At 40.3% G+C, this 13,197-nt stretch overlaps 1 protein-coding gene across 1 annotated transcript in view; it reads left to right on the top strand.

Annotated features, from left to right (window-relative positions):
• RAPGEF6 (Rap guanine nucleotide exchange factor (GEF) 6) overlaps positions 1-13,197 on the top strand; it is a 96,606-nt gene that overhangs the window by 77,838 nt on the left and 5,571 nt on the right. Inside the window, exons 8-15 of the mRNA XM_010160133.1 lie at positions 6,507-6,690; positions 7,495-7,631; positions 8,584-8,742; positions 9,272-9,424; positions 9,939-10,103; positions 11,446-11,553; positions 11,890-12,093; positions 12,821-12,929. Of these exons, the coding sequence (XP_010158435.1) occupies positions 6,507-6,690; positions 7,495-7,631; positions 8,584-8,742; positions 9,272-9,424; positions 9,939-10,103; positions 11,446-11,553; positions 11,890-12,093; positions 12,821-12,929 (1,219 nt within the window). The remainder of the gene's footprint in view (positions 1-6,506; positions 6,691-7,494; positions 7,632-8,583; positions 8,743-9,271; positions 9,425-9,938; positions 10,104-11,445; positions 11,554-11,889; positions 12,094-12,820; positions 12,930-13,197) is intronic.

The raw sequence follows: 13,197 nt of genomic DNA, 5'->3' as shown, positions 1-13,197 counted from the left end.
ACTGGGACTGGTGGGGCTATTGGGTCCCTTCCCACCAAAACCATTCTGTAATTTTTCTTTCCTTGACATTAAACATTCCATAAACAAAAATCAGTGGTGTTTATCCAAGACTTGTCCTCTTGATGCTTCTGTACATCTCTGTGTTGCTCAGGTGACCCGCCACCTTTGCAGCCACGTACAAGGAAACCCAACTTCTTATAAAATGCTTTTGTTGCTTTTCACATCTTTTATATACCAACAATTGTGCTGTTGCTTTTAAAAGTCACATTTGGTGATTTAGGGGATCATTTTCTTTCCTTCTGAAATGGAACAAATTTAATGAAATCATTCTTGTGTTTCAAATACCTTCCTTGATTATTTGTATTTATTGTTAATAACAGATGTTCTGTTCTGCAAACAAAAGCGTGGTAATAAATGCACTCTCTGCACTATTGACTGTAGAAATTCTAGTGTTGCTTGCTGAGAACAGAAGTTGTCTGAAATCCAGAGATAGCTTTCGTTTGCGTACAGATAATATACTTAATAAGTTATCCGTCTCATGTCGAATTGCAGAGCTAGTTTCATGGGGTTGTTTTGTTCTGGTTGATGATGGTGCTCGTCTTGGGTTTCTCTTGATCAGTACTTTCACAGCTTTTCCACTTCCAGGTGGAAATCTGAACACAATACTGAGTATATAGCAACCTACATCGAGCACAATGTAGGTGTAACTTGATTTTAGACACCTATTCCCTTGGCTACTGTCTGGGTACTATTTCTATACACTAAGCGGACATTATTGGGGTATCTTATTTACAGCCAAGTACTGCTAGGTAACTGTAAAAATAAAGCCTTGCAAGCAAAAATCCTTTTAGAACATTAAGCATCTCTGCATTTTTGTCCTGTTTAATCTATCACCTTACTACTTCAGATGTCCTTGCTGCCAGCTAGGTCAGGAGTAGCGTGCATCCCTGAGAGAGTCTCTTCAAAATTCTCTTGAGTTTTGATTTCTGAGAGGCAGTGCTGGAAGATGTTCATCTGCGTTTTGAGGTTTATTTATTTTTTTTCCATTTTATAAGTCAAGAGAATTGATTTAATTAGTCAGAGAGTCACCAGAACTAGTCTGGGTATTGTACCTTAACATCTCATATACTGGGATGCTGACGGACTGTTTTCCTGACCAACGTCTGCCTGCCTGTCTATCTGAGTAGTTTGGAGAGGTCACTCTGAGTTAAAAGCTTTTAAAATATATTATTGATAACGAAAATATCATTCTAGTAATGAGTGAATACTCATGTGTGGTTAATGGCATTTGAAATGCCTTACTCTTCAGAAAATGCCAAAAGAGTATAATTGCTAAACAAATAAGAATTTCATAAATAAAAGAAATAATGGAGTGGCTATTTATATGCACTGTAGCAAATAAACATGGTGAAATGTGTTTTTGTACCTTAAGAAATTACTAATTCATGAATGTGAAAACAGCTGCCAATTATCTATTAATTTCGAGGAGTGAGGCCCTTTCAGGTAGGAACCTCCTTTTCAGCGACACCAGCCCATCTGGGTTTGCATCCTGCAGGGAACGTGGACATCTCTAAACCTCACTGAGAATTTCCCGGCAGCCGGGGTGATGTCTGAGCCAGGTTACCACTGCTGGACTCATCTTGGAAGACCTCGCGCAACATTCCAGCACTGTAGCCACAGTGTCATTAATCCTGAGAGAAAGCTCTGGAGAATCCAGCACCTCATAAACTGTGGGTAGAGAGAAGGTGTGCAACAGGCATGTCATGAGGGGGGAAGAAAATCCAAAGAACCCACTGTTTTTTGTTCCCACCCTTAATTTTTAGTGAATTTTTCGTGTCTAGTTCTTGTAGGCATCGTGTTCAGACAGCAAACTGTGAAAAGATGCTGGGTGTTTGGGCTGTATGCAGGAGCTGTAACCGTTTTGGGGAAGACTCTCATTGTTTGCCTTTCAGATTTAACATTATATTATTTAACATCATATTGCAGTGACGCATCAGTAGAGACAGATGCTGAATTCGGAAAGAAAACAGTGTTTCCCCCCATATTCACTGTGATGTTACGAAGGTAGAGAATCTCTTTGATACGCAGTAAACCTACATGTTGAGTAGGATGTCTGGGCTCAGAAGCTGAAAGCATTTTTGTTACATTAAAATGCACCTTCCAAAGTATTTGGAAAAAGAGGTTTTGCTTTTGCAGTCAGCTTCATGTCTCTCAGATGCCAAACTCTCTAAGAGTATCATTAATGTCAGCAGAGGAGAGCATTTATGAATGATTTGGGTTAATGTAGCCTTGAAATGACCTTTTGAATTAATGGTAACTTAACATTAGTTTTTACAGTAAGTAGTGCAAACGTCATTCCAGAATAGGAAAATGGGATTACGGTGGTAGAAACAAAGAATGAACCGAATGTTATTAAGCTGTGGAAAGGGTTTCTGTTCATCTGTGTACGCTATATTCATCGATAGTGTTGAAATGAGGTTTCACGTGTCCCGGCTGCTTCTCAGTCCAGGATGTTACACGGGAAATGATGAACACAAAGCTTAAGGTGAGATCAGCACAACAGGAGTCCTGTTAGTTACAGAAACAGTTAATTGCAGATTAAATTAACAAGTAATTGCATAAACGTATGAAAATACGTGTGTGAGGATATTTTTCTCCCTTATTCTGTGCTGTTGCTGCTCCCTGTTGGAGCTTTCAGTCTTTCTGTGGTAAAATGTCCAAATGTGTTTATTCCAAAGTCCACCTGGCTTGGAATCCTGCAGAGCACTTGGGCTTTTTTGTTGTTTGTTTGTTTGATTTGTTGGACTGTAGACTTAAAAAAAAATTACATATATATAGAAAGCTATTCCTTACAATTTTTAATGCAACTTCTTTAATTTGCTTGAGGTGGATTTTTAAGGTTTGTTTTTAATTTTTTCATTCAACCCCTTTCTGCCAGGATCCTTAGTTTCAGAACTGAGGTGTGTAGACAGAAGCAGGGGAAGCAGTGGCTATGCGCACAACAGTTGAAATGAGGGATTCTGACTTCTGCAAACAGCTGCTTTGACATGTATTAAGTATCCTCCAGGGAAATCTTTTACATGAGACATATTTAGTACCTTTTTTCTATCGGTGTATGCTTTCTGATACACACTGTAGCGGGGTACCTGTCATTAACACCAAAACTTTGCAAGGGCCTTCCAGAGCATAGGCCAGTGTACAGGACATCTCCGTGATCAACACTTGGCAGAGCTGGAACATGTTAAATTTTGCAGGGCTGTATATGCAGTAATAATAGTATGGTTTTCAAAGGGCAAACAAATGTGTTGACAGTAAACTGGTGTTAACTTTCCAGATAACCTACGTGGCACACACCGTTTGTTCCTGCTGCCTTCTCAAGATACTCTTGTCCTATAGCTTCAGTCCTCAAAATCCATATACGTGTAAGAATTGAGGATTGCAGTTTCCGGTTTCCTTTTGTAAATTAGTCATTCATAAATGTTTCCATTAGGGTTTTGATATCTGATAATGGAAACAGCTGGGGCACCATGCTTGGGAAGAGCTGCTACTTCTGCAGACAGTTTGATGAGCGAAATCCTTCCTGCTCCTTCCAGCACTGCCTGACCTGCCAGCGTTTTGTCAACCATCCACACGTTATCTTTGGAACTCAGTTTGGGGACCATTGCTATTTCATAGCTTGATCAAATCGTAACTTATTTATCAGGAGAAGATTGGTTTATCGTCCCTTGTAGGATATACAATGAAAATTTTAATGACTCACTTATTTGTAGTACCTATACCTTCAGTTTTGTTATCTTTTGCTTGAGGTTATCAGAGTGGGAATTAGTACTGTAGTCTGTCTTATTCTGCCTGGAAAAGTTGATACAAATTGTGGCTATTTAGATTAAGAAATGCCAGAAATAAAATGCTGTACTGATCATGTGCTGCTGAGGCTCTCCAAGCACAGTTTGCACTTGGGCTTAGTTCCAAAACTGTTAATGTGAGCTACATAAGCCAGTGAAGTGATGTAATATAAAACAGATTTAACCCTATATGTATTGTTATCCTACTCTGAAAGAAGTACTTATGTTCAGTCATTTAAGCCTGATTTATTAGGTTTGCTGGCTAAGTGTTAAAATGAGGACCAGCTTAAGGGTTCAAGGTTCTATCCAAAACCAGTATTGCTGTGTCTAGTGAGAGGAGGAGGTGCTGCTCAGCTGTCAGAGAGCTGGGCTTGCGTTAGTCGGTCAGCGTGGAGCGTGTAGGAAGGTGGAGGCAGTGCCGTCTGCTGCGATGGACTCACTTGAAATGCGCATTGTGTGTTACGGGGCGAGGAAGGCAGGAGCCCAGCCGGGCTGAGTAAGGACCTCCTGGTCAAACGTAGGTGCAGGAATAGAATCATAGAATCATAGCATGGTTAGGGTTGGAAGGGACCTTAAAGATCATCTAGTTCCAACCCCCTGCCATGGGCAGGGACACCTTCCACTAGACCAGGTTGCTCAAAGCCACATCCAGCCTGGCCTTGGACACTTCCAGGGATGGGGCATCCACAACATCTCTGGGCAACCTGTCCCAGTGCCTCACCACCCTCTCTGTGAAGAATTTCTTCCTGATATCTAATCTAAACCTCCCTGCTTTCAATTTATACCCATTACCCCTTGTCCTGTCACTACAGGCTCTTGTAAAAAGTCCTCTCCCAGCACCCTTGTAGGCCCGCTTCAGATACTGGAAAGCTCCAATGAGGTCTCCTCGGAGCCTCTTCTTTTGGCAAAGGATGTGAGCAATAACCACAGCTATATTGGTCAAAAAAAGGAAATTAAAGAAAATGTACTCCCCTCCCCACCATAAAGAGAACTAGTGACATGGAGAAGGCTGAGGTGCTCAACAATTTTTTTTTGCCTCAGTTTTCAGTGTTGTTCAATCTTCCTACATTTCCTGAGTCCCTGAACCTCAAGACAGGGGTTGGGGGAACAAGTCCTTTTCATGGAGAGGAGATCAGGTTTGAGACCACCTGAGGAACCTGGCCGTGCTCAGGTCCATGGGACCCCATGCGATGTGTCCCGGGGCCCCGAGGCAGTTGGCCGACGTCGGTGCTGAGCTACTCTCCGTCCAGTTTGAGAAGTCGTGGCAGTGGGTGAAGTCTCCAGTAATGGGAGAAAAGGGAGCAAAGCTCCAGGGAGACTGTTCAGTAGTTAAAAGCCTTTCTTAGAAGACCCCTTTTCCCAGGGCCTGTATTGGCAGGACAAGGGGCCACAGTTTTAAAATGGAAATGAGTAGATTTAGGGTGGATATAAGGAAGAAATTTTTGACAGTGAGCGTCCTGAGGCACTGGAACAGATTGCCCAGAGAAGTTGTGGATGTTCAAATCAGGTTGGACAGGACCCATCCTTTGTTTTGGAGGTTTTGTGAACCTGCAGAGTATTTGATGTGTTAGTTTGTCATTAGCGTTTGTAAAGTCTCAAAGATTTCTTTTAAAGTGAGAGTGAATATTATAAATGTGTTCATTTATAAAAGAAAAAAACCAACTCCTTTTTCTGCAAGTCTGTATAATTGCCTTATACTTCTCAGTGACACATCTTGTTGTTCAAATTTTTGAATTTGAACAGAAAAATGATTTGCATGCTGGCTTAAACTAAAAAAAAAGGGATTGGAGGCGCTACTCTCCTGAATTTCAAACTACTTTTTTTTTTTTCCCCTTCCATCTGTTTGGAAAGTTATTTTCACACAATTACATCATTTAAACTTTACATAAGGAATTGTTGCAAATGATTCCTATGTGATTCTGCTTTTTGTTGCCAGTGTTGCATTCCTTTGCACAGTGTGTCGGCTCAGCGTGGTATCTGTATTGCCATCTATTGATGACAGTAGGAATGTGTCTGCAGGCGTTGGGTAACCAGTGGTGCTCCTGAATTAATCTATTATTTTGTTAATAATATAGACTCTCAAATAGTGAAAAAAACGTTTTGCTTATGTGAATTCACAAGAAGGAGTGAATGCTATAAAATGAGAATCAGCTGACAGGAAAGAAGAGTCATCCTTATCTCCTTCCCTCTGCCTCCCCATTTATGTACTCTACCTGACATACTCTATGCCAGGATTCAAATCCATGTTATGATACCAAAATAAAAAATGTGATCAAATCCCTTTCATTTCTGCCACTCAATCTGCTGGTTTTTCCCTGTGTCACATGGTTGATATTGATGGGTTTGTATTGCCTGTGTTTCATGGGAGGTGGGGAGGGATGTGAGTACAGACAGAGAACAAGTGTCCCAGAATGTTAATTTTGGTTTCAGATCTTGTGATTGCGTTGCTGTAGCTGCTGTTGCTGCTTTATACCGATGGTAGATACTTGTACCGTCCTGTAGCCGTAGATTTCAGCATAACGTGTTTTTCTTGATGTTCAGAAAGGGAGCTGCTACAATCTCTAGTTTGAATTGTTGGTCACGGGGTTTCTTTTGTTGCGTTAGCTACCTAAGGCCATAAATCATTAAACTGAAGACTCTGTCTGATGGATGTTTTCTTTGTAGGCTACAGAAAGTGAGATGGGAGACGTTGATTTAACAGGTCTTCCAGAAGCACCTGTAGACTCTGAAGATGAAGAAGAGGAGGAGGATGAAGATATTGACAGAACTTCAGATCCACTACTGGGGCGAGACGTTGTACGAGAGTGCCTTGAGAAAGAGCCTGCAGATAAAACTGATGATGATATTGGTAAGGAGAAAAAACCCAATCTTTATGTAAAAGTATATCATGTTTATAAGAGAATCGTATGTGAGAACTGTTTAATGAGTTCATGTTAAATGTATATCCTCATAATTATGAATAATGCCTTCTAGAGATCACTTTGCTCTAGTGATGCTGTTAATTGAGTGATTTCTCCTCTTACTTCTTACTATCTGAATATTTGTTCTGAGAAACTAAGTATTTCTAAAAAAAGGTCTTTGGGATGCTTAAGATATTAAGTATTACAGTCATTTTATGTGTTGAAATAAGAGTAGGATAGTTAGCAAGGTAATTTTGACTGCCTGAAACTGTTAAATTACTTACTAAATGTGAGAGAGTATAATATACTCTCACTACAGTATAGATATACTTAACTGTAAACTTATAAACATTTAACATGAAAATAACTTACTGCAGTGTTTAACTAGAAATCGGCATTAGTTTTAATAGTGAAATTTGCATTATGCTATATTTCATATTACTCCTCTAAACGCTGGAAAATAATTTCATGCTCCTATCAAGCTTAGAATTACTGTACCATAAGCGTATCTTCAATTTTTCTAAACGCCTTTAAGCTGAAGTGCTTTTACACTCTAGCCAGACTGCTGCCGTGAGGGTCAGTCAGGACACGATCAGGACTGTCGAGCCGAGTTCTGGTTGGCGATGACAGAATGCTTACGGGGCTCGCGTAGCCACGGGCACTAATGGGGATTGCAACGTAACGGAGGGTAAGGTATCTAAGGAACCCCTGGGCCTTGCAGTCTTCATAGCAATGTTTCCTATGTCTAACAGAGCAATTACTGGAATTCATGCATCAACTCCCTGCTTTTGCAAACATGACTATGTCTGTGAGGAGAGAACTTTGCTCAGTGATGATATTTGAAGTAGTAGAGCAAGCAGGAGCCATCATACTTGAAGACGGCCAAGAAGTAAGTTACTGCTTGGAACACCATTTGTGTGCTGTAGGCTGGAGGTTAGCAAGGGCAGCTGGGGGTGAAGGGCTGGAAAAGCTGTTTCCCATATCCCCAACACTCCTGAACCTGAAAGTTAGAGGATTCTTCTCTCAGGTGACCCACATCCCAAATCCCCAAACCATAGCCCATCCCTTTGGGAGGTTTGGCCTGTGTATTACTGTCTTGTTCAAGACTCCCATGTGGCCAAGTATAGACATAGAACGGCACTCGGGATGTTGTTATTGGGTAAGTGCTAACAGCTGGAAGAGTTTATTTCAAAGATTATTTGGGACATGGAAGAATGTGTCATTTCCATTGGTAAAATGACTGTCCTTCTTATAATGTAAGTTATAAACTACTAATGTAGAGAGGTATCCTTGCCCAACAACGTAGATATCATAAATGTCTAAATTAGGAGCAGTTTCCATGCATACTCAGTGGGAGAAGAGGGATGTTCAATTTAGCCAGAGGTTGGGCTCCCAACATAGGTGCCCTGAATCACTATTTTGAAACCTCTGTCCTTGGATCAAGACATCTGGAATGGCTGTAGCAGGTCATTCTTCCAAGAAAACCAGGTAAACTCTAGTTTCTGGTAGTGAGCAAATCTCTTGTACCCTGGGGAATAGTGTTCATTCTCATTAAATGGTATAAATACACTGTAGCTAATTAAAAAAGCAGTCTATTCATCAGCATTCCTCCCTACTAAATTAGTTCTGAAATGAATGAAGAATGCTGAAAAGCATTCTTGTTTCAGTCGTCTATTGCTTGCCTTACAGTGCACATTTTTGGTGAATTAAATGTTGCAAGACTGTTGTGACAACAAGCTGGAGACTGCAAGAATAAGCCTTTCTGAGCTAAGAGTGTTGGAACAGCTTGTAAAAGTTGTTGAATTAGCTTTACTTTTTAATCTTTTTTTTACTTCCTCTAGCTTGATTCTTGGTATGTAATTTTAAATGGCACAGTGGAAATCAGCTATCCTGATGGGAAGAGTGAGAGTCTCTGTATGGGAAATAGTTTTGGGATTACTCCCTCTCTGGAGAAACAGTACATGAATGGAGTGGTCAGAACCAAAGTAGACGACTGTCAGGTAAGACTGCAATTCTGTACAACTACCTTGTATTTTTAAGCATCTAATAAAAGAAAGCAGACCACTGTCATCTTAAGGCATGACTCCAGGAGCAGAATAAAGGAGGTTGGTATTTTATGGATCAGGGGCTCTGGTGATGTTGAGTTAATTGTACATTGTAGTAGCTAGGATTTATTTCACGCTGCTGTTGGGTGAGAAATAGGAACTTCTGCTTTCTGATGACATGTAAGCTCTGTCCACCCTGGTCATGCTGTGTGTGGGATCGACATGCAGTAAGCACAGATAAATAGAAAACACCCATTTCCACTCCTTAGCTTTTTACTCTAGCTGTTTAGCCTATTCAAACAACTTTTTGGAGAAGGTGACCAGTTCTTTTGGTCTGTTTCTAACTTCCTGTCTTGTGCAGTTGGGCAGAACGAGGGGATTGGTATTAAATGCCGTGCTGTTGTGATTGTGTTGAATAGCCCAGACATGGGCAGACAGTCCTGGTTTGGATATTTATTAACTACCCCGTGTTGTCTGGGGGCAGTTTGTGTGTATAGCCCAGCAAGACTACTGGAGGATTCTGAACCACGTGGAAAAAAACACTCACAAAGTGGAGGAAGAAGGAGAAATAGTGATGGTAAAGGAGCACAGAGAGCTGGATCGCAGTGGAACCAGGAAAGGACACATAGTTATCAAGGTGAATTTCTTTCTATGCTTTCCATTAATCTATTAAAATTTTACTTATTAGTAAATAATTAAAATTCCAGATTGATTCTAGAACACATACTCAGTTTTGTCTGTCTCAGCTCAAAAAAATGATTGGAAGGAATATATATAATCTTACAAATTTACTTCCATCTCCTTTTTAATATAGTCAGACCTCTTCAGCACACATTGAGTTTAGTACTGGTAGCACCCTGTGTGCATCTTTATTTATAGACCTGTTTTCTGTAAGCTGGAACTGAACCTTAAAACTGAAAATTAAGAAAAATTACTAATAGTTTTAGCCAGACATTATATATGCAAAACATTTGGACTGATTAAAGTATGAAGGTTTGATTTAAACACGTTAGGTGTTTTTTCTCCTGTGTTTTGCCATAACAGAAATTTTGAAAAGGAAGCATATTGTTCACAAGGATTTTGGTTAAGATATTCACTAGAAAGGGGTAATGATGAGAGCTATCAGTTATTTTTTGCATTTAATTTTTAAGGCAACACCTGAGCGACTCATCATGCACTTAATAGAAGAACATTCTATTGTGGATCCAACCTACATTGAAGATTTCCTGTTAACATACAGAACGTTTCTGACAAGCCCCCTGGAAGTTGGAAATAAACTCTTGGAATGGTTCACAGTGGACAGCCTCAGGGATAAGGTTGGTTTGAGTTGAAGAGATTCGTGTTTCTGGTGAAAATGTCTCCAAATTGATTTTGTTTGTGTCTGTTTGTGTGTTGCTGATAAACTGGGATTATGCTCCAGCTATTTTATATGATATGTTTTAAAGTAATTTTCACTAGTATCAAGAAAGGATTCTCCAGTGTGCTGGATGCCTGAAGTGTACTATCCCAAATTCAGTACGATGCTGCTGCTCTTCAGCAGAACGATAAATACTGTTTTCTGCTTAAAGATATAAATGCAGTCTCCGAAATCCTTTTTCACAAGAAATGCAGGGAAATTGTTCATGATCTCTTGGACATACCATCTTCTCTTCACAACAGCATTGTGCTTGTCTTCCATGGTTTTCTGCTGTTCAGCTTTTCTGTGTGTCGAGCACATTTTGTTTGAGCAGCTTAGTACAAACTGTACTTAAAATAAACTCTGCTCAGGACAGGTGCCGTTGATAAAAATGCTTCCAGAAGCAGAACGAGGTCCAACTCCGTGTAACTGTGTGCACATACACATGAAAAATGTTTATAGTCTGGAGCTTGTACGCAATTTGCTGGAAATTATGGCAGTAAAATCCTTAGCCAGCAGTTTTGTGTGTTCTAGCTTTGAGCTGAAGGAAACCCAACAGGCTACCAAAGTGCTGTATTTTTTGTGTGTAGGAAATTGTCTGGAGTCTTTTGCTGTGGTTACTGCTTCTCTTCTCTTCTTACCTTTTCCCATGCTGTTCATTTTGGTGACTACAGGGATTTTTTAAGAAAAGGAAAGTAAAAGAAAACCGCCTCGGCAAATACGAGGAAGTTGTTGCTTTTTAGAAGAGAAACTGCTGTAGATTAACCTTTTTACGTTACCATGAATGGCAGTAATGGCACGTACAAAAGCAAGTAAAAGTTGTTAAAAGAAAGCTTTTTATTATCAGAGTGTATTTCCTAGAACTTTCTTTAAGGAGATCATTAGGATGCTTTAAAAAGAGAAGTTTTATAAGCAGTATGAGGAAGAGTTAACTTAAGATGGGTTTGTGCAGTGGGAAGTACTGGGTTATGCAGCCAACTAGGTACAAAAATGTGAGAGTGTTTTATTTTTTATTTTCTTTCCACAAGTAAAGGAAAAGATAATTTCAAGTGTAAAGCTTGTTAACAGATGCAGTCATCTGCAGTATGTTGTTCTGCCATGTTGTAGAATCACAGAATGGGTTAGGTTGGAAGGGACCTTAAAGATCATCTAGTTCCAACCCTGATACGATGTCCTTGTGTTCTTCTTTCCTCATAGATTAAAGCAGATAGGAGAAGAATCATAGGTACCTTTATAGATGCATGATGTTATCTTTTTTACAGGTTACCAGGGTGGTTTTGCTGTGGGTGAACAATCACTTTAATGACTTTGAAGGCGATCCTGCTATGACTCGATTTCTGGAAGAATTTGAAAAGAACTTGGAAGATACGGTAGGTCCAAAAAAGAGTGACTGGCATGCTTACAGTTGTTACAGGTTTTCATTTTCCAGTGTGTTACCAGGGACTAACACGTTCTAAGTCTCACAGTCAGTAGATGGCATTTAACATGGACATACTTGTTCTTAAGTATATATTAAGATCGAAAAACCATATAAAATAGTAGGCAAGGCAGTGATTTACGTGTGTTCACATTACTGCAGAAGAGGACAAAGTCTGTTTAGTAAGATTTGGATACATGGCCTGGCACTTGGGTATTTTTGTCACACCTCTTTTTCCATTCCCACCAAAAGAAGCGTTGTGCTCCATGTTGTGTCTTCTCTGTTGCAGAAAATGAAAGGCCATCTCAGGTTGCTGAATATTGCCTGTGCTGCCAAAGCAAAATGGAGACAAATCACCCTCCAAAAACCTTCTAGAGATTCGCCATTGTTTTTCAGCCTCCTTGGAGGAAGCGACAAGGGGTTTGGAATTTTTGTAGAGACTGTGGAAATGGGCAGTAAAGCAGCCGAGGCTGGACTCAAGCGTGGTGATCAGGTAAAAGGAATGAAGGAATGAAGGTCACTTAAAATATCCATCTGTCTAGTAAAAAAAATTCTGGTTCAACTAACTCTGGTGTTCCTGAGAAGATGAATATGGATATGCTGTTTACTAAAAGTAAACAACTGGCTTAGTGTTCTGTTGAGGATGCCACAGCCCAGCTTCGATTTGTGTGCTAAATGGGTTTCCATTAAATAGTTCTCAAAATACTTAAACATTGCAAAAAAAAAAAACCCAAATGGGAAAAGGAACCAAATTGTAGTTACTTTAGGAGACTTCCTGCTGGCAGGTGTGGTTAGGTTGAAGCTATTGGGTTGTTTTGTTGGAGCGGTTCCCACCTAGTGTAGATCATCTGGGCAGAGTGAGGCTGGTGGAGCAGTGGCGGTTCGCTCCCGGTGGAGGTCAGCCTGTGATGGGATGTCTGTTCTGCCATTCGTGACCCACCATCCTGCCTTCGGGTGCAGTTCCTAATTGCAAAAATGTCATGTTACCACAGAAAATAAATTTGGTTAAAGCATTTGTCAGGGAGAAATGGGGCTTCTGTCTTCTTTATTTCGCTAGCGTGATGAAAGCAGTTGTTTTACAAGGAATGTTTTCATTCTCCACCTGCTGTGAGGGTAACATGATAACTTCTGGAAGGTTCTTCCTGTGCCTGTGTTACTTTGTGTTTGTAAGTCTGTCATAAACCGTTGCTCAATCATCCAAATTCTATTTTTTATTAAAGATAATGGAAGTAAATGGACAGAATTTTGAGAACATCACCTTTGTAAAAGCTCTGGAAATCTTAAGGAACAACACTCATCTCTCTATTACTGTAAAAACAAACATTTTCGGTGAGTAGATGTTATATATGCTGTATTCTTGTGGGTGTGAAGGAGAACTCCAGTCTTCCTGGCTGTAGAAAGGCAATAAGGTTCCACCTTTTTTTTCCAACTTGCTGTAGGAGTGATCACTTGTGGGGAAGTCGCCTCGTTGTGCCTCCATTTGCTTGGATGAGTTCTTGTGTGCCAGGGGCTGCACGTTGAGTGGCACAAAGCCAGCACAGCCAGCTCTTTACTCCCTGAGAAATCCTCAAATGACTGTTAAAGCGGCTTTAGTGTC

The sequence above is a fragment of the Eurypyga helias genome, unplaced genomic scaffold (genome assembly GCF_000690775.1).
Source record: "Eurypyga helias isolate BGI_N326 unplaced genomic scaffold, ASM69077v1 scaffold5621, whole genome shotgun sequence".
NCBI lineage: Eukaryota > Metazoa > Chordata > Aves > Eurypygiformes > Eurypygidae > Eurypyga > Eurypyga helias.
Note: the sequence above shows the minus strand (reverse complement) of the source record. Positions and strands in the feature narration are given on the sequence as shown.